The 25,932-nt window shown below is 45.0% G+C and overlaps 1 protein-coding gene across 1 annotated transcript; it reads left to right on the top strand.

Moving 5' to 3' along the window:
- Positions 1-1,622: 1,622 nt before the first annotated feature.
- MSX1 (msh homeobox 1) lies at positions 1,623-4,714 on the top strand. The gene is made up of 2 exons (XM_084517007.1): positions 1,623-2,149; positions 3,723-4,714. Exons 1-2 carry the CDS (start codon positions 1,681-1,683, stop codon positions 4,151-4,153), a joined length of 900 nt encoding a protein of 299 aa, XP_084373133.1. The 5' UTR covers positions 1,623-1,680; the 3' UTR covers positions 4,154-4,714.
- The last annotated feature ends 21,218 nt before the right edge of the window (positions 4,715-25,932 follow it).

Genomic DNA, 25,932 nt, shown 5'->3' with positions numbered 1-25,932 from the left:
GGATCGGGGGGGGGACAACGTGAAACACAAATGCACCGGTATTTGTGCATGCTTTTCCTAGGGCGGGGGTGGCGGGGGGGTGCATCTTCGCGTCAAGCACCGGGGCTTTGGGAAAATGTCGTGTGATTGGTAGAGCAAACTAATTTTGTCAGGCTGAATGTGCCGATGTCCCAGGGCTAAGGCGCCTTGCTCCCTTGATGCGGGTTAACGTCCTCAATAGTCCCCCTCCAGCTGAAGCCTTTGATCCGACCGCTGCTGGCGCCTAAAAACAACATCACTTGTCTGCCTATTAGAGGCACTGACTAATCGTGACAGATTGTTTATTCTCGCAATTAGCAATGCAGCCGCTTCTCCGAGCACTACCCCCCTATCCCCTTTACCCCCCCCCCAACCCCGGCCCCAAGCCCCCAGCCCCCGACCCCCAGCCCACGGCCCGACAGCGGCTACGGGATGCAATGGGACTGCCCGGTGCATCCCTCTGGATGCACAGCACAAGGTGTGCGTGTGTTTGGTGGGCAAGAAACACGCGTGGGTAATGCATACGCGTGGGTTGGGTACACGCGTGGATAGGGCATACACGGGGCGCCATCTCCAGCAAGCAGAGGGCTGCGGGTGTCGTGTACGCGCGGGACAATTCACTGCAACCAGATCCCGTTGTTTATCAGTCAATAAAACGTCTATGATATCAATTCATTTCATACTGTATACGCTCCTAATCTCCCATCTTTATTGGGGCCGGCTAAAAGGAAAGGGAATTCGCTGTCCCTCCCCGTTTAGATAATTACCCTTAAATGACTGCGAGAGCCTCCTGTGTTTCCAGGAGATTAGAGCCCTGCAGCTATCAATAAACTTTTCCCAGCGAGCGGCCAATCGCCTCAGTAGAGAGCGGCTCCCTTTTACTGCACATCCGTCCTGGGCGCGGGGATAAGGGCTCGTAAACCAAATTTACAAAACAAAATAGCCCGGACTTTAATGGGGCCGGGGCTTAGATGTGCCCTTTTTTAGGGGAATTAATATTTCATGGCCCGGAGACACGCACGCATCCGTGCCAGGGGTTGCGTGCACGTAGGCGCACATGGGCGCGGAGCACCAAAAGAAAAACAAAAGAAGAAGAAGAAAAAAAAACGAAATAAGCTTTATTTTATTATTTTTTTTCCAATGTGTAACCAGCCCTAGAGACACAGGGGGGATAACGCAGAGCTCTCACACCCGGCACGGTGCCATGTCAGGGGGTCGCAGGAGGAAAATCCCAGCCTCACTCCTTCCACCGGCGTTTCCCCGACGTTAGCAAGCCCTTTCCCGATTCCCGAACCTCCGTCCTGTTCCGTCCCATCCCCTTCTCCCGGGTTATGCCCCGCTCCAGCCGCCGGCCCAGGCCTTCTTCACCCGCGGGTGGGAGCCGAGCGAGGCGCCCCGCACCGCCCCGACGGCGGCCGAGCCCTCTCCCCTCCCTCCTCCCGCCCCCTCCCCGCCGTCGGGGCCGCGGCCTCAGCCAATGGGGAGCCTCGTCCCGCCCCCCCCGCCCTCCGGTTGGGCGGTGCCGCCTCCCGCTCCCCTTTATCAGGGGGCGCCGCCCGCCGCGGGGCCGGACCGCGCCGACGGCTCCCGCGCCCCGACGCCGCCCCCCATGAGCCGCGGCGGCCGCCCCCGCGCAGCACGGCGGCAGCGGACCCCCTCTGCATGGCCCCGGCTGCGGACATGACCACCGCGCCCACCGGGGTCCGCAGCGACGAGCCGCCCGCCTCCGCATTCGCCAAGCCTGGCGGCGGCCTCCCCGTCGCGGCGGCTGCGATGGGCGGAGAAGAGGAGAGCGACAAGCCCAAGGTTTCGCCTTCCCTCCTGCCGTTCAGCGTGGAGGCACTCATGGCTGACCGCAGGAAGGCGCCGGGAGGCAGGGACGGCCAGCTCGCCGGCCCCGAGGGCAACGGGGTCCCGGCGGCCGTCGGGGCGGCCGCCCGTGGGAGCCTCAGCCCCCGTCTGGGCGCCCCGACGGCAGAGGCGCCGGCGTCCCCGCTGCCCCTCGGCGGCCACTTCGCCGTCGGGGGGCTGGTCAAGCTGCCCGAGGAAGCGCTCGTCAAGGCGGAGAGCCCCGACAAGCAGGAGCGAAGCCCCTGGATGCAGAGTCCCCGCTTCTCGCCACCCCCACCCAGTAAGTAGCGGGACCCCGACGGCGTGGGGGGGAGGGGAGCGCTGCGGGGCCGCCGGGGGCTTTCCTCTCCTCTCCGGCCTCTCCCGGAGGGGCTTTCCCGGCGGGTCGCGCTCTCTGCCGGGCCACTTGGGCGTTTCCGAAGGAATGAAACGCCTCAGACGTCGCCGGAGCCCGGCCAGTCCCGGCGGTGGCTTCAGAGGCGAAGGAAGAGCGGTCGCGCCAGGGCTGTTTCTTGTGCCAAAAGCTGGCCGGGGAGGGGAAGGAAAAGCAGAAAAGAAAACACCAAAAGCCGGCCTGGGTGCCTCTTAGCCGCTCTGGGGGCGCGAAGCGACCGTGCGCAGTCTGCGAGCAGGATTTAGCCTCGGCAGGGAGTTTAGTGTTTGTTTTTTTGTTTGTTTGTTTTTTAGGGATTATATATATACATATATTTTTTTTTTTCCCTGAAAGCAGCTCTCCTTATTTTGTAAGGACGCGCACGGTCCCGGATGCAGCGGCTTCGGACTTGTTCGGGCTTCGGCCCCTCGGGCTGCTCTCTGCGGCGTTGTTATTTCGGCAGTCCCGAGAGCCGCAACACCCGAATGTTTTGCTGCTTTACTCCGGAGAGATCCCAAATTCTCGGAAACACGAGCGAGAGTCACACGAGCAGAAAGTCCCGTGCATCCCCTGTGCTCAGCGCGGTGGAGCGGCAGCCTCCGGCTGATGCAGCCTGATAGAGCCCGTCCTGGGCCACATTCTGCCCCCAAACCGCTCCCGTTCCTGTGGGAAAGGCTCAGGCTGAGGCTCCGTGAAGCTTTTGGGGTACTCTTAGAGCTGTAAGCAGAGCTGCCTGCTCCTTTGGGGAAAGGAAGACTTCCCGAAAGGACTTCTGGAGAGAACCACCGTGGTTTTATTTACTTAAATTGCAAAGTACAAGTTACTTTTGCTAAGTAAACCCGGGCCAATTGAGGCTGAGGACCCTTAGAAATCTCGAATAAGAGGAGAGGAGCAGGCTGGTGAAGAGTTGTAGAAGCTGAGTGCTAATTCCAAGCTCATAATTAATTGCATGCTTAATCTGGTTCCCAGGGGCCTAATGAAGAGGGTGTGAGAGTAAGAAGCCAGCCAGTTTTGTTTATTTTTTTTCCCTTAATCCAGTCAAAAGGACAACATGTATATATATATTTTTTTGAGGGGTCATTCTCTTAATTTGTTTGTGCTGCTAATGAGAGGGGAGCGGTGAAGTGAAGGCAGAGGGGGTGTGCAGAGCCCTGTGCAGCGGTTTGTTCTGGAGCCGCAGGGCTCCTGGCCATGAAGCACAAGTGGCTGTGAGTGACTTTGGTCCTGGGAGCTTTGAAAAAGCGTAGTGAAACACCCGTCGGCCCTACAGCAAGGGGAAATGTCAATTTGAAGCATGCCCCAGGCAGGGAGGACCAAGGCGCTGGAGTTTTTGGGCCACTTTACTTTGGGGGGGACCTCACTGTCCCTGCCCCCACTGCTGCAGGGTGGGGGCTCTGTGAAGTGAGCGTGTCTGGGTGCTGCTAACTGAGCTGTCTCTCTCCTTCCCTGCTTCTCCTCCTGCTTGCTGCTGTCGGCTCAGGGCGGCTGAGCCCCCCAGCCTGCACCCTGCGCAAGCACAAGACGAACAGGAAGCCCCGGACGCCCTTCACCACAGCACAGCTGCTGGCCCTGGAGAGGAAATTTCGGCAGAAGCAGTACCTGTCCATTGCCGAGCGTGCCGAGTTCTCCAGCTCACTCAGCCTCACGGAAACCCAGGTGAAGATCTGGTTCCAGAACCGCCGTGCCAAGGCCAAGCGGCTCCAGGAGGCCGAGCTGGAGAAGCTGAAGATGGCAGCCAAGCCCATGCTGCCACCCGCTGCTTTCGGCATCTCCTTCCCGCTGGGCGGCCCGGCTGTGGCCGGTGCCTCCTTGTACGGCGCCTCCAGCCCTTTCCAGCGGGCAGGGCTGCCTGTGGCTCCCGTGGGACTGTACACGGCACATGTGGGATACAGCATGTACCACCTCACATAGAGCTGAGCCCTGCCCAGCCTGCCGGCCCCGCACATGCTCCCTCCCTGCTCCTCCAGCTATGTGCCCTCACTGCGGACTCCCCCACAGGCCTTGTGGCAGAGACTTCTCCAGTCTGGCTCCATTTCTCCCGTCCAGTCTTGATCTGCTCTCCATGGCCATCCTGGGAGCTGCTTCGTGCTCTGGCTGGGAAAAACCTGAGGCATCGCCCCAGCTGCTCCCCGGTGCTGCGTGGCCATGGGTCAGCCCTGCCCTGCTCCCCCCTGGCCCACCTGGCAACCTGGGGAAAGCCCCCAGCATGGGGGAAGGAACTGTGGAAGAGAAATGGCAAAAAAGGGGCTTGAAAGAACTTTTCTCTCACTTTCTGCAAGGCGAAGTCAAGAGGCAGAAGCGTAGAGCCGCCTCCCATGTCCCTGTGTAGCAGCACTGGCTGTTACCTGTGTTTGTTCCTCCACTGGCTCCTGTGGAAGGGGCTCTGTGTACTATGTAATATACTGTATATTTGAAATTTTATTATCATTTATATTATAGCTATATTTGTTAAATAAATTAATTTTAAGCTACTGTTGTTTCACGCAGCTTCTTTGCTCCTTGCCCTGCCGGGGGATGACACAGGACGAAGCATGTCTGTGTGTCATGGGGACAGGAGAGCAGGACCGGCCGTACCAGAAACTTTTATTCCTTCCTTGGCAGGGCTCTCAGTTCGCTGTGTGCCCTGGAGCAGCCTGGTACGATGCCTCGAGGGCTGGTTCAAGGTGGAAATTTCTTCCTATAGACCCCAGCCCCTGCGCTGTAACCCCTGCTCTGGGGCTGTGGATACCGGGGTAGCATCAGCCTGGCCCTGCCGGGCACCCTCAGCCAGAGTCGGGAGGAGCTCCCAAGGCTGGGAAGAGCCCGAGGGCTTCCTTCCTTCAGGAGAAGGGAGCACGGTGGGCTTCGGGGCAGTGAGATGAAGATGGGGCTACCGCGGCCGGGGTGGTGTGGGAAAAGGGGCAGAGGGGACAGGGCCATGCGGACGGGGCCGTTAAGAGCCGGGGATAGGAACGGGGCTGTTCGGGGACACAGCAGCCAGGGGAGGGACCCGCCGCCCGCGGGGCTCGCGGTCGGGACCGCTCGGCGCCGGTTCCGGGCGCCCCGCAGCCCCCAGCGCCCGGCCCCGCTGGAAACCCGTCCCGGTCACTGCGGCCGTGCAGAAACCGCCGGCCACAGCCGAGGCAGTTCCGTGCCGTGCCGGGCTGTGCAGTTCCGTGCCGTTCCGCACCGCGCAGCGTCCGCCGACCCCGGCAGCACCGCGTCCCCCCGCCGGCTTCGTCCCCGGAGTCCCCTCATTGCCCCCCTAGACCTGATTTTGTTTGAAGGGTCCTTAGGCTAGGAGAGAGGGTGGGTTGGTGGATTTCCCTCGTTATTTTCTACCTTCCTACTTTATCTTTGCGTGCTGGGAATGGGCGCTGAGAAATTGGGACTCTTTATATTTTTCTTTCTTTCCTTTTTCTTTCTTTCTCTCTCTCTCTCTCTCTTTTTTTTTTTTTTTTTTTTTTTTTTTTTTTTTCGCTGCTTTCATTTCCAGCAATTTAAAACGTTAAGGTTGAAGCAAAGTTAGAAGGAAAATAATTGCTGTAATGAGGCTAGGCAATCTTCTGCAGGCACTGTGGCTCCAGCGAGACTGTAGCTGGGGGCGAGGCGGGACTTTTATCATCTCCTAAATATCAATGATGCTTTCAATAACTCAGCGAAACAACATACCTGAACCTAGTCACTTTCTCCAGAGCTCGCTGCTCTAATCCCCCTCTTCTCATCTCTCGCTCCGCACTGGCCGCCCAGTCCTGGCTGGGCTGGCGTGAGTTTTGTTTTTTTGTGGGTCTTTTTTTTTTTTTTTTTGTCTGGCTTTTTTTTTTTTTTTTTTTCCCCGATCATTTCTTTTCTGTGTGCGAATGACGGTGTCTGTGATCCTGACCCCAGCGCACAACGCCGCGCCGGACTAGGAGAGCGCGGTGCCGACTTTTTTCCCACGTTGCGTCTGCCGCAGAAAAGGCTGGAGATAAACTTAGCCTCTGCGCGATTAGACCGCGGGTTTGGGGAGAAGATCTAATGGCACAGGAGGCCAGGTTTATCCTGCAAAGAAGCTCTTAAAAAAATAAAAAATAAAAGTCAAGTAGAATTGAAGTAGCGAGCACCGCCGCGAGCTGGCTCCCCGCAAGCCCCTCTCCCCTTCGCCGGCACCTTTGGGCGCTGCGGGCACGGCAATGCGGGGCTCCGAGCTTGCTGGGATCCTTTAATCTTTCCGCTTTGTCTGTATTTACTCCCCCCCCCCCCCTTTTTTTTTTTTTTTTTTTTTACATTATGTCAACTCGGGATGGATATTCGAAGCGCAGGATTCCTATTGAACGTGTCTTTGCTTTAAGATTTCCCCCTGACCCTTGGGCTAAAGTCCTTGGTTGCTCAATTAAACCCAGATGAGAACAATTAATAACTAAGTAATGACAATAAGTTGGGAATCACACGGATGAACGCTCCATGTGAATAGGAAAAGCTCACACAAAAGAGCAAAAAGGATTTGTCGGCTCTTTTTAAGGGGGAATTGGCTTTTCTTTTTTCTTGCCTCTGGCTTACCAGCAAATAAAACTCACTTTTGTGTCTTTGTCGCCTTAAGGAGCTCAGTGGGCAGTTGGAAGTGAGAATGGCTGTTTTCCTTTCAACTTGAGGGTGCTGGCGCCACGCAGCCCCAAGGATAGAGAGTAGCCAAAGCAAAGTTTCCTAATAACTCCCTCTCCCCCGCCCCCCTCCCAGTCACTCTGATACCCCCCCTCCTATCTCCACACACTCCGAGAGAGCCTGGGCAGACAGGCGAGAGAAAACAGAGGGGCCCCGAGCACATACGTGTAACACACACACACTGATGCGCCGGTTTCCACGGAGGGAAGGAAATTCAGGGCACGGGAGCCAGAGCACGGCGAGCGTGCAAAACACATCCACACCAATCGAGGAAGCCATTTTTCTACTTTTATTCCCACAAATGAGCCCTGTTGTAGAGTTTGGCCGGCGGCTGTGCGCCTGAAACCAGCCTCTTCGGGCACTTTTGCCCGCAATCGGCTCTTTGCATCCTTGCGCTCCCAGGAGCCCGGCTGCGGGGCGCGGGCAGAGGGGTGGGCAGCCGCGGGTTGAGAGCCTCAAAAGGAAGGGAAGACTCTTCTTGTTAACCCCAGAGAACACAGCTGCTGGAAAAACCTGCTAAGCAAACCTTCGGTGAAACCACGGCTTTGCTGTCTGCTCTGAATTCCTGGGAGTTTCGGGCTCTCTGGCAGAATTTGCGATTGACTCGAAACGCAGACCGGTGCCCTGTTCCCTTTGATGCTTTATCTCGCGATTTCCACAGTGCTCAAGTGAATTAGGAGCTAAAAGCCCGTTTTGAAAAAGTGAGGGGAAGCTATATTCAGCGAGAGAGTTGGGCAGAGCAGTAGCAGCCTCCTGCTGCTCAGGATTGTGCCTGGGAACACAGCCCTCAGCCAGCAGAAGCAAAGCAGGGAGCTGCCGAGCCTTGCCCATTGTAAAGGCCGGTCGGGGAGGGGGAAGGGGGGGCAACCTGCTCTCAGCTCCTCACTAGCTTAAAGCCAGGTTCATCATTTGACCTGCGTCCCCTCACATCAGCCCTTCCTCCCAAAGGGCTGGAAACTGAAAGGTGTACTGAGCAAAGCGGCCAGACACCCACAGAAGGGGCGCTGACCCCCTGGTGCTTCCCCATTTCAGGTAAACATCTGCACTCAGATATTTCGTAAGCAGGGTGAAAATCCCAATCAACGATTTATTAGTGACTCAGAGATAGTTGCTCTTCATCTCTCCTCACGATATGTTTGGTTTTATATTAGACACGGAGGTGGCCAGAGACAGCAAGAAAAAGCGGCCGCCTAAAGAGCCTAGTGGTCAGGACACTCCTCGGAGCCGCAGGGCAATCCAAATTAAATCCAGCAGAGCGGTGACTGGAAAGTAAGGCTCCCATTGCTTGAGATATCCTATACTGTATCCAATGAGCTGTCGGATGTGACGAGGTGGTTCTCTTCCCTCCCTAGTTTTCCACAAAAGCAGGCTGATGTGGCTTAGGCACTCAGCTGCCAGAGAGTTTGTGGCAGAATGAGACACCTTCTCACTGCCTAACACAACATGGGGGCCCAAAAGTGTGTATATATATGTGTGTGTGTATATATATTCTAACCCAGGGAGCCTGTGGATTTCTGAAGTTCCCTTTCCTTAGCTTTTAACTCTGCCCACACCTTGTGTGAAGCACAGTGGTGTCTGTCCCTGGCCGGAGCAATCTGTTCCGCAGCAGGGAGCCCAAAAATGAGGCACGGCGATAATGGGCATCCCAGCCCACAGCTCCCAGGGGCTGGCCCGAGGCCCCTCTGCACCATGTAGCCATTGTCTGCCCAGCTCTGGGGCAGGAGAGCCTGGCGGCAGTGCCAGAAGCAAGAGCTCTGAGTCATTTAACTACGAGTAGTAAATTGCAAAGGAGAGATGTGGTAGTGATTTGCTTACAGCAGTAAATCGGTCGACGCTAACTCCGCTTCATTGTACTTCTTCATGGCAGAGATCTTTTATTGCTTCGAGGCTGGCCCTGCTTCCCACCCGGCAGGGATCAGAGGGAGAACAGGAAGGGGAGCTACTTGGAGTCGGTCCCCCTTGGGACACCAGGAATGTGCAGCAAAGCCACCGTGCAAAGCTCCCCATTTCATCTCTGGACACTGCTGAGGACCCCACCTCTGGCTGCTGTGCTGTGGGGTCTCAGCTAATTCTCATGATGGTGCAAGCATTCATAGAATATCTTCTGCCTTAGCACTGAGGAAAAGAAACAAAACTCTTCATCAGGCTCACAGGATAATCAAAACTGCTCAGTTAAATAGTACTGACTCTGGCCTTGACAGTAAGATTGACCTGTGAATGAGTTTGTAGGAGCAATGTTCAAAATCTGAGACTGATTCTGTGTCCAGAATCCACCCTGGAAGCTGGGGCAGACAACGGGGCAGTGGGATCAGGGTGATCAGCAGGACTGAGATCAGGGGACATGGGCATGAAAAGATGTAGACCAAAGTAAATGTGCTTTCAGCCTAATTGAACAATGTTTTTATTGTAGGTGTCTTGTGTCCAACACCAGGCAGGGTGGGATGTGCACTTGATGTACTTTGGAGAAGGAGGTACCCTGTGACAACAAATACATTCAGGAGCCTCTGACCACCACTGTTCCTGCCTGGTGGAGGGCTAGAATGAGAAGGAGCATCCAGGGGAGGTAGGATTTAAAGGTTTTGCCATTACTCAGGCTCATTTTGCATGCAGGAGAGCAAAGACGTGGCAGCTGGAGAAGAGGACTGGTAGCAAAAGATGACAAACATGTTAACTGGAAGACTACAAAATGGTGTGGGGAAGCTCTCAGGATGGGAGGAAAAGAGAATTATTTCCAAAAGGCAAACTGGAGGGAAGAAATAACTTTCCTTTGATCCAATGTTTTGTGTGCATTGGGTATTATTATGCAAATAACAGCTAACTCAAATACAGAAATGATGCTGGGATGCTTTAAAAATAAGGGGTCTTGCACTGTAGACACATTTACATCAGCAAAGTACTGGAAGAGACTTTCTGGGGTTCCTAGACCTGCCCTCTTATTAACTCAGGCTCATGTGCAGTAGTCTTGGGGAGCATCTGCTCCTCACACTTTACTCACTAAAAGCCATAAATGCTTTTCAAAACCTTGTAATGAGCTTTGGACTTACTGTGAAAACCATAACCATGGTAAACCACAAGAAGAGACATTGGGATGTCATGGATGTTGTCAGTCTGACCGAAGACTTTTCTTTCCGTGACGTTGTCAATCCTCCCTTTGGGTAGGAGGCTACATAAAAAATATGCATTAAATTCTATTTGTAAAACAAAAAGTAGGGTTACAAAATATGTGCTGTGTTGTACATGTGCTGTGGGGCTGGAATAGGCATGGAGAGAAACACAAGTCGGCATACTCGATTCAACACTTTAAGCATGAATTGCCTTGAATTAATTACTTCCCCTGGAGGCACCCACCTGAGCGTGCAGATGCTGCAGGTTACTGAACGGAGATGTTCCCAGCTGCCACTTAGCTGGGAACCTAAATGCAAGTTCTCTGCAAGACCCTCATCAGCTGAGAGGCAGAAGGCAGCGTGATTGTATTGGATAAAAAACATATCGGTATAAATTGCAATTCAAATAGCAACTTTCTTTAGTGCTCAGCACAGCTCAGACACTTTAGCCACATCTTAATTGTGTATCCAATATCTATGTTCAGAAAGCTTAGATGTGAGCTTTTAATTCAGAATTTTAATTTAGACATTATTCAAAGGAAGATTGGCAGCATCTTTAGTCAAAAGACTCTTTGAGGGTCATTTCTTAACAGAAATGTCATTAACTGTATTTTTTTTTCAGCTATGATACCTGAATTAGAATGAACCTAACATCCTTATTAGCTCAGAGTTCAAATGAGGATCTTTAGTCAGCCCTCCCTTTAACTCAAGAAGCTTGGTGCAGGCACATTAATTTTCCCTTTAAATAATCACATCTTTCAAGTACATACTCAACATCAATCCAAGTTAAAAAAAAAAAATAAAGAACTGGAGAGAAAATAGAAAGCTGCACAGAACATATAATAAAATGAGAAAGTTGAGATGGACTCGTAATCCTAAACTATTCTTACTTTTTAAAACACAGGGCTGAATTTCTTAAAATGTGAATTGTTTTCCCTTCCTCCAAGATGGCTTTAATACCAGCCAAGTTTGAAGTTTCTAATGACATTTATTTCTGAGCTATGTATGTTTGAGAATTTCACTTGGATAGTTGGAGGCTGTGATCTTTTTCAAGCTTGTATAATGTTTAACATGACTGAACTGATTTTCAAAACAAAGAAATGCAAAAGTATTGAAAAATGCCCAGAACAAGAATGGGCATTTCCATTCCATAAGGAATCTGTTTGGAAAAAATCATAGAAGAGTTATTGGAATTAGAATCTAAGTTTATCTTAAGTTTTCTGGAAGGGAAAGTTATATTATATCAGACAATTAACCATTGGCTTCGGGTCTGGTCCAAAGCCCAATAAAGTCAGTGGCGTCTTTCCACAGGCAAACTAACAGACTTGGGTCTGACTCATAAACTGTAGAGCTCCACAGAAGATAATAGTTCTACACTGCTTATGTGAAAGTTAAATATAGCCCAGTGTTTGTGAGTGTGTGTATGTATTATGATTAATTTAAAACCCCAGTTAAGATTGGGTTATGGTTTCCATTTAATTCATATGCATGTGTTTGTATTTGTGTGCATGTACATGTAAGGGCAGACATCTGTGAATGTGTAAGCACACATACAGCTAATGGCATGGAGATGATTGACTCAAGTATATACACATGATGGTAAATATCAGCGTTTACTGCAGTAGATATCACTGCTGCAATGTATATACCCTGACAGATCTGAACATACAGTTTCAGAAACAGCAGCATCTGTTTACATTGAACTGCAATAAAAACTGAAGGAGGCATCAGTTAGTATTAGAATTTTATCTTTTCAATGTCCAGAAACAGTTTCTGTGCCTTTGATGTAGGCTGTCAAGCACTACTGGAAAATTGCATCTCTCTAATTACTGCATTCAGTGCAGAGGAAAGGGCACGACTGCCTGGCAGCATTTGTCAGTGGGGACCCTGCAGGGACTTGGTTTTTGGGTACTGATAACTAAAGTTAGCTCGCATTCAAAAAAAACAGTAAAGCAATCCCTTGCACAAAGGGATGAGAAAAACAGAAGGGGCACTATTTTGGATGGTCTTGTAGAAAGTAATACAGCTCTTGTCTGTTCCAGATATGATTAACCCTTATCTTTACTGGCTGCTCCCTTCAGACAGAGCCCCCATGAGAGTTTAGCCTGAATATAAACTGAGTGACAGCAACACCACTGTTTACACAGGGACATGCAGGTTCAGGCCTGCAGTGAGCACCTGATTAACCTGCAAAATGGTTGTATTGTGCCTGATGAGGGGGCTTCACATTTGGAGGCATTTAGAGCTGGTACTGGCTTATCTACTTGGCCTTAAACCCCTGTTCTTCATTTCTTCCCTTAGGTGACAGAGGATCCTCTTGGCTACGTGTCACAAAGCATATTACCGCATTTTAAAGCTGGATCGGGTGCCTGATGACATTTAGAGCTGTGACCTTGCTGATGGCTGTGGTGGCAAAACAGAGGCTGCAGGGAGGGATGGTTAGAAATCCATAGGGGATTGAAGCCTGTAAGGTGACAATGCCACCAAGAGGAGAGTGGCACTTTCCCTTTTGCAAAACTCTATTATGAGAAGGATCTCTCTCTCTTTGTTTCTCCTACTTTTTTTTTTTTTTTTTTTTTTTTTTTATCTAATTGCAACTGGTAAATAAGGGTTTACTCAGTTTTTTTTTTTTTTTTTTTTTTTTTTTTTCCTCCATGTGAGCAGAAAGAAAGCATTTATATACTTCACATGATACACACATGAAAAAAATGTCCAACTGTTGACAGTGTGCATTCTGTTTGTGCACCCAGAAGAAAGATTTGCTAAAATAATTGCAATTTTTTGTAATTTTCCTACCATGCTGTGGTAGCATCCAGAGTAGAAGCACTTCCAGGAGATCTGCACAAGAGCCATACAGAGCCAGAGGGGAGATAGTTTGCTGAGAAGTGAGTCCAAGAATAGAAGCCAGATATTTGCAGGGGAAAAAAAAAATAAAAAAGGGAAAATAGCCAGCTGGCATGGAATGGAGCCAAAGTGACCAAAGCAATCACAGTATCTTCCACAGTATCACAGTATCTGCCAAAGTACAGGTGGAGGGAGGGAGGTGAAGAGCTAGAAACACATCCCTAAAGATGCAGCTTGCCTTGAAGAGCAGCAAGAACTGTGCAAAAGACACCGTGCACATTGTATTGTGCCTGGCAGCAGCATTTATTTAGTATGGGCAAAATAAGTGGGGCATGGGCATGAACATAAACATTGGCAAACAAACTACTTTACTGGCAATTTGTAAGGAGAACTTCCAGAGTGCTTAACGCATCCACAGCCCGGTCCAGGGGGACTGAAGTGTTTATGCAAATTTTAATGACAGGCTCTAGGAAGGGCTGAAGAGCTCAAAGGTTATCTAATATAAAGTGCAGTGTTCTGAGTGTGGTACAAGGCTTTTTTAATTTAGCCATAAAGGTGCCTTCCTCCCACTTACTGAGCACACTGGGCATCTAAGCATCTGTCTCAGGTGCTCTGCTCTAAAACACCTTAAGAAAAGAAAAAAAAAGGTTTTTTTTTTTTTTTTTTTTTTTTTTTTTTTTAGGCAGCACAATATCTGTATTTGGTTTCCAAAGAAGGTCATTGATTGCATTGATTGCAACCATGTTTTTTTCATTTAACTATTTCCTGTGTACACTTATTGAACTTAAGAAACAACTCAGAGAGAAACTCTAACATGAAGAGAATTATACTGTGTTCAATTCATCTTTCCACTTTATTCTAGCTCAACATTCATTATCTTTCAATTATACTCCTGTCCCACTGCCTGTTTTTGAACCCATACTTTTGTTCATGCAGTTATTATTGGATATATAGTTGTTAGAACATCCAGTAACATGTAATTGCTTTTTACTATGTATTAATTTGCCTTTTCTTCTAGATAGGAATTTGTATGTGTTATATTTGGCTCCAGTCCTGCAAACAGTTGTGCCCATGAATAACTTTACCCACATTAGGAGCTCCACGGGTCACAGCTTCTCTCTCACCCACTGAATTCTGTGAAGTTACTCATGCAGTTAAATTACGCATAAGCGTATGCGTTTTCTAGATCAGGGCCTCTCCTTGTAAGTTAAATCTTTAAAATTAATTTAAGACTTTTTTTTTTTTTTTTTTTTTTTTAATAAAGGAACCAAATCCTTGGAAAGTGGCAATAAATTTTAGAGCTGCACATTTTAACGAAAAATGCACCATGGTTTACTAATTAATATATTTTTTATTTTTAATTTGACACTAAAAATGAAGCAACACTGACTTGTTACTAAACCATTAAATAAAATATTTAATATTTAATAATTTGACATATTAAACGAGCATCAGAGCTCAATCAGCATAACACTCTTGAATGCTATGTTCACAGAAGTTACCATTGTATGTGTTAGCCTGTTAGTCAGCACATAAATGCGCCGGGCTTTGATCCTAAAACCATTGCCAGTTGGGCATGGTTGTGCCTGCCCACAACCCGCTAAGTGTCCTGGAATGCAACAAGTGGTTGGATCAGGGCCTTAGATCTGAAGATCCTGTAGGCTTGAAAGTGCTCATTTAAAATAATTCTCTGTTTTCCTTTCCATTAGAATCTGTTGCAGCTCTCTTTGAAAGGGATGCTAGATCAAGCACCCTCAATGAGCTGTGATCGATGAGCAATTGGGTTTCTGGAAGGGTACAGTTTATCCTCTCAGAAGAAACCTCATGTTACTTTACCTTTTATGTTGTTTTTGTTTTGGGCATGAAAATTCAAGCCAAACACTTCTACATGTTTCTAGTTCTAACAAGGAGCGTACCTGCCAAGATGCAAGACATGGAGCTCTCCCCTGTTTGTAGACCTAACAGTTTAGCACCCTCACAGAGGCAGACAGAGATTTTATTGTGTCCAGATCCAGAAGGACAGTTCCTGGTCATGTATATGCTCTTGACTTGAGCCTTTGCACCTGACTCTTCTCCTGCCCCTTGTGCCTGACTCATGCCTTGTCCTTCCCATCTCTATTTGCTCTCTGACCTTGGGCAATGTGCTTCGCTTGTAGGACTTGGTGGCTTGTCTTGGTGGGCATGCTGCCACCTGACCCTCTGCAGGTGACATTCACCTCTGATGGTGAGTGTGAAGGTTTTGGCTTTCTGTCTTGTCCACCAGCTCACCTTCTGCTCCAAGACTGTTCAGTTCTACAACCTCCCTCACCACAATGGACCAGCATCACTTTGAGCCATTTCAAACCAAGTAACATCTGTAATATTTCCACTCCTGACTCCTTAAAGGTAGACTTCTGTCCCCAAACCAGACATTCCCAGAGCTAGTTTCTTTTTGCTCAGTTACAAAACTTGTCCTTCCTTACCACCACCTCGCTTGTGACACCAGCTTTCTATGCTCTTTAACACCTGATGTGGATTTCACCAGGGTCTTTTGTGAATGAAATGGGCCTAGAAACCCTGCAGGAAAATCAGATGAAAACAAATGTTCACAGCTCTCTAGAAATTGGTGTCAGCTCCCTGATACAGAGAGTTTTACAGCTCTATAAATCAGGCTGAAAATGTAACCAGAAGCCCTGTTAGCTTTCTGTTTCTTTTAGCACATCCGTTTCTTGTAAAATTCCGATTAGAGGGACTGGTCTCTGTAGAAATCATTCACTCTGAACCCAACAGGGCTATAAATCAAAGAGCTACAAATCACCACAATTTGCAGATTCTGGGTTTCATCATTTTATTGCTTTTGGAGAGGTTATGTAAATGTTTTTTGGATAATATTGACCTTTGCATCCTCTATCATATTCTGGGATGATGAAGAAAACTAAAACATTTCCTTAGAAGAAGATATCTCCTTCATATGACTAATGCAATATTGTTTCTGTAAAGGACTGAGGCAAAAGTTCTTTCTCAAATGAAGAGTCTCACCAAAAATCAGTGGAGACTACTCCCATAACTTGGGGCTACAGGAACAATTATTTTCTTATGAAAGCAGCAAAAACAGGGTAGCATTTTACAGGGGTTTCTGTGAAAAGGAAGAATGTGATTCAGTGATGATCATGTGAATAACACCATTTATGACTCCTCTGCTCCAGCCCTAGTTTGGCTACACAAAAATGATGATTATCTGCTCCAGCAGGCAAAGATTTCACCATCTCAGAATATGAATGACAAAACTGTTCCCAACAAATTTTGCCCTCCCAGTGACAGTAAATTCAATCTAGGCTAGCAAACTCCAGATAACCCTGAGATGAGTCACACCAGCCTGCTCAGCAATGCATCAGACCCAGAAGTGGCCACAGCCATGATTCAGCAATTGATGTACACAGGGAACCATTAGAGGAGTCCTTTTAAAGCAGGCTTTGTCATGAGTCAGGTTCTGTGCTACACTTTTACAGGCTCCAATCCTGGAAAAATCCTTCATCTTTACCTACCTGCTTCCTGAGGCATCAAGTCCAATGTCATCAGCAGACTTGTAGGATCTTATTGCAACATATTTCTGCTTACCATCCGATTCACCTCATTATTCACCAAGTACTCTAAGCTTCTGCAACTCTCAAAGATTGGGGAAAAGACAACCATGTAAGGAAAATGACTTTGGATGCAGGCTGAATGCATTGAATTCTTTCTTTTAGGTTTAATATCACTGTGACAGTGTGCCATTTACCAGGGCTAAATTGAATACATATGGATTTTTAATTGTACGAAGTTGGTGTCTGAGAGCTCCAGCATGAACCAGATGCCCACTGCACAAGATGTTATACAACACAGAAGAAAAAAACGATCCTTGCTATTGTAAGCTCATAAGTCTTTGCATTACCTTTGCCAGTACATATGTAAATTTAGATGTCTCTATATTATATGCAGATAATATATAATGAAAGGGGAAAATTTTCAAAGGTGCAGGTAAATGTGAGATTCTTGCTGACCCTCAGAGTGATTTTTAATGCTTATTTGCCTATGTTGACTTTGAAATGGGCCACTTAGGCACCTAAGTGATATGATTACATTCTTCAAAAGCTCCTTTAAATACTGGAAAATACTCTCAGAAATGGAACCATGTCACTGTTTTTGACATGATTACCTTTAAAATTCAATGTAGTGTTTAAACAGATCCTTCATTTCTATTCCATAGTCTATTAAGCCAATTAAATAAGAATTGAAGAGTCTTTTAAAGGCTGTTTTAAGATTCCTTTTTGAGCTCTGTTGCATAGTGTTACAGTAGGACACCATCTGCTGTCCAAGCGGAGTCTGACTGCAGCTGCCTCAACAGCAGAATGCAATATCCTTGCTATAAAAATAATGTGACTTGTATTATCTTGGTAATGTTTTTACAAACTAAGCTCCCTGCCAAATTTGTGAGTCTGCATTGTATTTTCTTTAGGACATCTGATAGTATTCAGTCTTTTTTTATTCTTACGCAGTGGAAATACATAAAACAAAGCTCCTTCATGAAGTTAAGGTTTCCTTTTTTTTTTTTTTTTTTTTTTTTTGTGGTGGAATGGCATATTCAGGTATTCAGAACATTGAGAAATAAATGCTGTAAATGCAAATAAATAGTAAAACTTCAAACTTTGCATTTGCAAGGAAATTGGGCAAACATTACTGGTTAGTACTACTCCAAGACCAGCATGGTGCAGCCAGCTGCTTGCAAGCTATCTGTGACCACCCATGGACAATGCTCTTCCCATCCCTGTCTAGCTCTTGGGAAAGCATCCGAGGTTTTGTTGGTGTAGCTGAAAAATAATGTTAAGTATAAAAGAGATTTCCACACTATGGCCACTTTATAATTAGCTACTGAGATGAGACCATCTGCATATTTTTCATAGGCCTCTGAATCAATTGCCAGCTGTTGATGACTTTGGGTTACTGTCAGTGTGGACCACTTCTGAAAAGACCTTGCTGTGTGAGACTCCATATTCAGTTACCTGTCTCTTGTTTGTACTAAATCTCAAGATGTGAAGGTAGCTCATCAGGCAAAATTATACCTGTTGGCAACCTGTAAAAATCATTTAGTTGCTTACATAATTGGTATTATCTGCATTCTTTCTCTTCATACTATTTTGTAGAGAGAGGGAAATTTTCTTTAAAATGGCTTCTGTTTTCTTTTGCTTCAGAGCTGAACCTCCTGCCACTCAAAATGATGAAACTATTCTGGAAGAAAAGTGTTGAATCACCATATTGTGTGACTAAATACAATGTAGTCAGGATACGGCTGTAACTGGTAAGCTGTTGCATGAGTCAGTATAGAAAAGCTGTGACCAGGAGTTAAAACAAGATATACAGGAAAAAAAAAATTGTTAGTCTACACTGTATGTAGACTAAGGGCCTCAGAAGTGTCCATAGGGGAACAGAGCCTTTAAATGCCTCTCTTAGGGCTATGTAATTAGAGTTTTGGGTTAGCTGAAGTGGCAAGTTAGGAATAAAATCACCTTTAATTCCTCAGCTAAGCCTAGGGCAATTATTAAATGATTTCCATGCTACCCTCTGGAGGGTCCTATATTTCCCTAGTGCCTGCATAAGAAACCTCAGTTTGATGACTCAGTGGAGATGAATCTAGGTCTCAGTGTGCAGTACACATAGACACATCTGAGTTCCTAAGAAGTTATAGCAAATTAGTATTCTTGCTCAGTTTTCAGAATCATTTAGACATTATCTACCAACAAAACACTTACTGTTATGGGACAAAAGCTTTGGCCTGTGTACTAGTCACCTCTTCTCTCTTCCGTCTTTCAGCCTAGCTCTAGCAAGAGTGTCACATACAAAACCTGATAAGGAGCAGTAGTTTATCGTTTTCATTCTCAGTCCCTTTAGCTGCTGGTCCAGGAAAATGCCTGCAAGAAAAATTGTACATACTTGAGGGTTTTCCATGTAATTTCTTCGTATATTTGGAAAATTTATAAGAATTAAATCAAAAGCAAGGTTGAAATCACTCAAGAAATAATTATACTAAAACATGAAGAAAAATTTTAGATGTTAGGAAGAAAGAATGGAAAATTTTATAGAAAATTTGCTGCATTTTTCTTTAGGAATGCATATTAATAAGTTTGGTATAATTATTGCCACTAAGCAATTTCCATATTTTTTGTGGATAAGCTGAGATAGATGGATAATGATCATAAGTTCCATTAAAACAATGCCCAGATATGCTTTTTGGATAGAATCAGTTTCTCTTCATTCAACACTCACTGCTGTGGAAGAGGAAATTGATAAATAACTCTGTTAGGAAGTTAAAGATCATACACCACTACTCCATTGGCAACAGAGAAATTCTATGAATGAGATTAAGGTCAGTTCTGTAGCATATAGTTCAACAAAACAATGGGATTCTTCTAATTTTTTCACCACTTGCTCAATTTCACCACTTAGATCATTGTTCCTAGTACCCAAGTATTAACAGATGGCTTTCTGCCTGATGGATTATCCTGATGTTATATCTGTGTTATATTTACAGACCTGGATGCAATGGACCCATGCATAAGCTTTCTGCATAAGTCATTTGCCATCTGCCTGCCATTCCCAGTCTTGAGTTAAGGCTGCTAGAAAACATGCTATAGGTCTCAAACATGTCAAAGGTTCCTCAGCAAGGAAGGGAAGAAATGTTTCTCTGCCTGCTGTGGGTAATATCAGAAATGATGAGCTGAAATTGCCCAAGAGACATTTAGGTGTGATATTGGGAAAAAAATGTCTAATGGAAGAAAGACAGAAATAAATCACTAAGGCAACTGTGCAGTGTCCATAATAAGAAATTCTTTAAGGATGCAGAATAGCATCTGTCATGAATAGGTTATAATCTGATCCTGCCTTTGAAATGGGAAGAGGAGAGTGAACTAAAGGTCTTTTTAAGGTCCTTTTCATTTTTGTTGGTTCTATGATCTTTGTTGTTGTTATTATTATTATTAAATTAGCTGTTGTTCCTGCAGCTTCCCCTGCCCTGCTTTGGGCCCACTGTACCTGAAGGTGCCCTTGCAGCTGGCAGCCCAGAGGACTGCCACTCTCTCGTCTTCATTGCACAGTGAGCGAGCCGTGGTGTCATGAGGACAGCTGGAGCACACTCCTGGCTGCCTACCAAGCCCTTGTGGAGCCAGGCAGGTGGGTAACGTACAAAGGCAGCATAAACACGGTTGCTTTTTGCTCCTGCTTCTCTGTTGGTCTCCTCACACTGGATTTCCATGCCCCCCCAGTTGAGTGCTCCAGGAGAGAGTCAAGCCAAGGGCTTGTTAGCAGAGGAGAACTTTGCCTGTTACCCCTGTGTCATGGCTCCAGCAGGGCTTTATCATTAGAGTACCATCTGGGGATACTCTAGTTCTGTGATAAGAGTTGGTTTCTTTTGGCTTACTTTAAATGTCACTAAAAAATGACAAAGGGCTCAGTGTTGGTTGGAACATAGCCAGGGGCCTATGTGGGTCCAGCCACTACCATGGGACTCTAATCATGTCTCGTGGCCTTCAGAATTTTGCGTCTGATTTCCCTTTTTACTGTTGTTCGATGGCAGCTTTCAGCACACGGCCCTGAGCTTGCCCACTAGTTCACGAAGCATAAAATAACATGGCCTACCCTGGGAAAAAAAATAAAAAAATCCTTGCACAATAAAGTGAAATACTATAGTACTACAGTAAATGACCATATCAGATAATATTATTTGTCTTTCTTCTATAGCTCCTGTTGTGCCACTCTCCCCGGCAGCAAGCCCCCCCTTTAGCTCATCATTGCCCTACTTCTGCACATCCAGTCTGTTAGAGGTATCCTTAGACCAGGAGTGATCACCACTTTGTGTTCCTCAGGGATTCATGTCAGCTGGCTGCTGATTGCTTTCACCTTGTCCTGCTCTCTGCTCCTACTTGCCTTGTCACTGTGGCTTCTTTTCTACAGCTGTTTATTTTGAAGATTTAACTGGAAATTATGTGGCACATTAACTTCACATTAACACTCTGTGCAGGGATCAATTTTGTTCAGGTCAAGCGATGAATTCAAGTGAAGTTCATGGGAATTGGAACCAAGTTATCTTTTATGATTGTTCACTAAATATGTATAGTCCTGAGAAACACTCCCTAAGCTAGAGGGATTCACTTCCTAATGAAAGATGTGGTCACTTTGTGCCTGGGGATGAGAAACAGCCATAATGTTTTCACTGCAGGCTGCTGTCAGCGTGACGGGGTAAAGAGCCAGAGTCCCCAGCATGGTAGCACTGCCACTACCATATGTGTGCACACAGGATGGGGATTTGCTGTCCCAGACCAATGGGATTTTGGTCAGAATAGCTGTATGCACAGTGGGGTAGGGCATTCTGAGGGTAGTGTATTAGCAATCCTGTGCTGATAAAGAGGTTCTGCACAAAGCCATAAACAGAAATAAAATACATCACTGCTCACCACTTCTTTCCTTCAGTCAAACAAACAAGTTTACGTCTCAGCTACTAACTCACCATTGAATTTATCCAGAGATCTAAACAAAACCATACTAACCTGACACCACAGGACTACTTTCAAGCAAAACAATCCCTACAGATATGACTTGAAGATAGAATTAATTCATTTAAATATGAGACCTTCATTATATAGCAGTTGTTTCAACATAGAAATATAATGTATTTTGATACATTAATCTCAGATTATCAACATAGTTCATAAATAAAGTCTATATGTTTGTGACTGAACGTTCCCTGTTCTGTACTTTATAAACCTCTCTCCAAAGAGATGCAATGTGGTAAGACAGGTAGCAGTTCACCTCTACTAAGGAAGCTCTGTATTTCTAATGCTGTAAAGCAAATCACTGCCATTAATCTGAGCCATATCCCTGTTACCTTCCCTGATGGCAAATCCTACAGATGAGAGAGAGGAATAATACGTGAAGCATGAGTGGTCACAGTTAGGGTTCAGAAGGGTAAGCTTTCCTCCATCTTGACCACACAGCGCCTGGGCACATAGCTCAGGCCCCCCACCTGGATTTGTTACGATCAACAAGCATATGCATAGTTCAGAACCAACCTACTCATTTTCTGCAGCATCCAGTATAGGTTATGTGAAATATTAAAATATGTAATTTTAAATGCATGCCCTTTATTGCTTTATAACTAAGAAACCAGATCTTTTCCCACTGACTTTCCATGCAACTTTTCCCTGTTCTCATATCCCTTGTGGCTCTTAAGTGAGCAAAGGCACCAGTATTAAAGTTTATAAGATATTTATATAAATCATATGGTTGGTGAGTATTAAATCTGATTTTTCTCAATAACCCGAGGGGGAATATTAAAATATTAAAATTGTTTGAATTTTTAAAACACAAATGGGCTTTTGAATAGTTTAGTCTGAAGCCTCGACTCTTGTACGCAAATATATACTGGCTGAGGATAGAGTCTTTGAAGTTTTAATCTTGTTATTCACATCTAGCAAGACAAATGGCAGGCTTAATAGAAAGTCTGTTCTGAAAAATTGCAAACAGAGAATTGTGGAAAAAATTATTTTTATCTTCAGTTTTCATCCCGTGATTTATATCTTTAGAAGGGTATATCTCTTGTTCTAAATTGCTGATGTCATAATGCAAAAATTCTCAGATTTGCCTCATGGTATTGCAAGCTTAAGAACCATCTTTGCTTCTGTATTTCAATATATTTGATTGTGAACACTTTGAAACCTTACATCACTTTCCTGTACCAGAAAACTTCCTCTCAGCCTCTTAATGCACTTTCCAGGAATTCCTTTTGGTTCCATATTCTGTCTTTGTCATCAAGCATGCGCTAAATACAACACTTAGAGGTGTGGATCAGTGTAGCATAGTCTCCCAGTTCTAATTAATACATAAATACCATTTGCCTTGATGAGGATGGTTCTGAGATGTGCAAGGATATGTGTAGAATAGCTAGAGAAGAGGTAGCCATGTAGTCAAAATGGCTATTTGCTTTAGGCTCTGATTAAGTCAATTCTTGGGACAGAGTTGTGCTTGCAAACTCACGATTACTGTAAGGCTGAGTTTTCTCAAAAAAGGGATATATTTGCATAATGTTTTGACGATCTTATTGCCTGACTTGTGGGTAGATATGTATATGGATAAGTAAAATAAATTGCAACAGAAATGTACTAAGAGAAACAAAGTTGTATTTTTGCAGAACTAATTTTCTGTATTTAAAGGTAGTTGTGTAGTCATAACAAGGAGAAATGCTAAGTAGATAAGTGGACAGTAGAAGGCCTCACTGTTCCAAAATAAGGTAGAAGCTTGAGAAAAACAGGATGAGCAGTGTGAGAACAGTAAAACAAAGATCACAAGTTCTCAAAACATAAGAAAGGAGAAATTAAAGGGTAGAAAAAAGAAAAATTGTACATATACAGTATAGAGTAGCATCGAGTAGCTTGTGAACCTGTAGTACTCAGCCATTGAGGAAACAGGGGAGGTGATCAGGCATTGAGTAATACGGAAAAGAAGGTTATGATTTGTTTTCTAAAATGTGCTCCTGATTGACAGGATGCCTGCCATTGCAATTGCAAATAAAACAGCTTCACATAAGATCCTGTTTGAAGAAAATTATTTGAGATTTTTCTCACATGTACTTAGACACTATACCACTAATTTTTCCATCGCTGAGAAATCAACGTATAGGCCCAGGTATCTGTGCAAAGAATCAGAGAAATTGCTGTGTGAAAAGAACACTGAAATCAAAAGAAACAGGAAATGATATACTGACAAAAGTGATGTTTTTGTTATTGTTAGATGTTTTAATCTTTATACTTCAGGCTTCATTTCATACTTCATACGGCAAAATGAAAAACAAACATATATTGCATGAAAGAGGAGAACTGTGTTCTTCGCCTTTTGAGCTGCTACATAAATGAGTTCCTATTATAGTTTCTAAGAACTATGTTTTCTGGAATGTAGCAAATCCCAACAAGTAAACAAATGCATTTTAAATCTAATCATTGCAAGATTATTCCTGATATTTATAATATCCTGGCCTTTAAGTTTTCTGCTAGAATAGCTGCAGGGCTTTTGGGTGTGATGGGTAGTTCTTAATCGAATGGTTGAAAAACTCCCAAGAAGTGATTTGTCATCTTAGACAAGAGATTTTTTAAAATAACCCCATGGCACATGAAATAAGGCTTAAATGCCATTATGATAAAAACCACTTAAGCTACTGATAATCATCCTATGTGTATTTGCACTCCGCATGTTTACATAAAAGACAGATCTGGACATGCTTCAATTACCTTTTCAGCATAGTTCTGAATACAGTTAATGCTATGAAAAATGTTATATATGTAAATTACAAAAACCAGTGTAAATGAAAGGGGTATGTCCATCATCGTTATTGTTGGCCCTTGCCAAAAAAGCATCTTGTTAAAGTAGATAATTGACTTTTTAAAATTAGAGGTGAAAGAAGCCTATTAGATCATTTTGTTAACCATGACAAACTGGGCATGCTGCCATTATATTTTGTCTAGAAGGAAATGTTAATTCACTGATTCATAACAGATACCCTTTTTCAGCCTTAAATGGTATTCTTTTCTATTCAATAATGCTGATGAGTTCTTTGTCTGAGGTGATCACCTGTGAGCTGTTCTCAAGAAGTAGTCTTACCCCTAATTATCATTATAGGTCTACCTATATTTCCTTTTAATCATGATTCTGGTCTTCGGGCTGAAGAAAAAGAAAGATCTAGCACAGAAATAATTTGGCTCCAAGGGGCCCAAATAAAACTGGGTTTGGCTTCAACCTTCCAATGTAATGCTGAAACACCACTCACTAAATTGCTCTGTTCTGCAGTGTCATTAATGAATCTTTACTGACCTTCACTGAAGAGTCAACAAGATTAATTCAGGTGCAGAGAATCTCCATGGAGGTCTTCAGAGACCTTTCCCATTGGCTGTATGGAGGATGTAAGTCTTTACTCTATAAAAACTGTTAAAACCTACTTCTTCATCCCCAAGAAACACCTAAAATTTAAGTCTATATGAACCTAAATAGGTTTGTTTTCTGCCATATTTAAACTTGTTTTACCAAATGGAACAAAAGAATGAACTTAACACAATTATGTCCTAAAAATTTCGTTATACAAAGTCTGCATTCACTTTAGACCTGGTCAGCCAGGCTTTGTTCTTGTTTGTAGTACTGTAAGTCCAGATCTTCTTTCCAATGGAAGAAGAGTTTGCTGACTCACATTATTTTTAGAGACTCGTATCCAGTGATTTCAAAGTATCAAAGTAATGGGATCTGAATTGGGGTCAAAAGATGGGAGTACTCAATGTGTTTGTCATTTACTTGAATGTTCTGTAATAAGCAGGCATAATTAAATGATTATAGTCTGTGGAAGTTCAGATATTTCATTTTCTAGTGAAACAAATGCTGTCTTTTTTCAGCTCACAGTGTCTGAAACAATGTGGTACTTCCATTAGATAAATTCTTGCAAAGCATGAAGGCTATGTGTTGCATGCTCAAGGAGTGCATTGAAGAACAGTTAGGAGGCAAAGTCACCTTGGACAGCCGTGGGGACTAGGAGAGATGGAGGGAACCTGCTGTATTTTGTCCACAGTATTTGATAGAAAGAGTCTTGTCTATCCCTCACACTGTACCTGAGAGCACTAGCTAGCACAGCCATACCAGGGAGCATATTGGTAATTAAGTGACATGGACAAACAGTATTCTAGTTTCATTCTAGTTTCTAGGACCTGCTTAATTAGACAGCATAGAAATAGCTCTTTCAACAAATGCTTTAGTGACATGTTCATCTGATGAAAAAAGCGGTTGTGTTTTCCCATCCTTCACATTTCTTTGCAGGATAATGTGTAGATGATATGTCTGGCTGTGGTGTTTGGACAAGAGATGATGTACAGAGTCCTAGAAACAACACTGTGGCTTGTTGTCTCAATGCTTTACGATTCTCATTCAAAAGAGGATAGCCTATCAGTAGCATATTGTGAAGAGACCCAAATATGGGTATTTTCTGTGACACTCTTTGGTCTGTGCAGGACATCAGACTTCTAATGTTTTCTTCACAATCTTTCTGCCAGAGATTCTAATTTTAACTGGAATTGTCCTATCTGT

This window comes from Aythya ferina (assembly GCF_964211825.1).
Source record: "Aythya ferina genome assembly, chromosome: 4".
Taxonomy (NCBI): domain Eukaryota; kingdom Metazoa; phylum Chordata; class Aves; order Anseriformes; family Anatidae; genus Aythya; species Aythya ferina.
This window is presented reverse-complemented; position numbering and strand designations above follow the sequence as displayed.

What these genes read in the sequence shown, in the direction of transcription:
- MSX1 (XM_084517007.1), top strand. Translation starts at nt 1,681, where the DNA reads ATGGCCCCGGCTGCGGACATGACCACCGCGCCCACCGGGGTCCGCAGC. An exon ending in CTTCTCGCCACCCCCACCCA is followed by an intron (nt 2,150 to 3,722) that starts GTAAGTAGCGGG and finishes CTGTCGGCTCAG; the next exon opens with GGCGGCTGAGCCCCCCAGCC.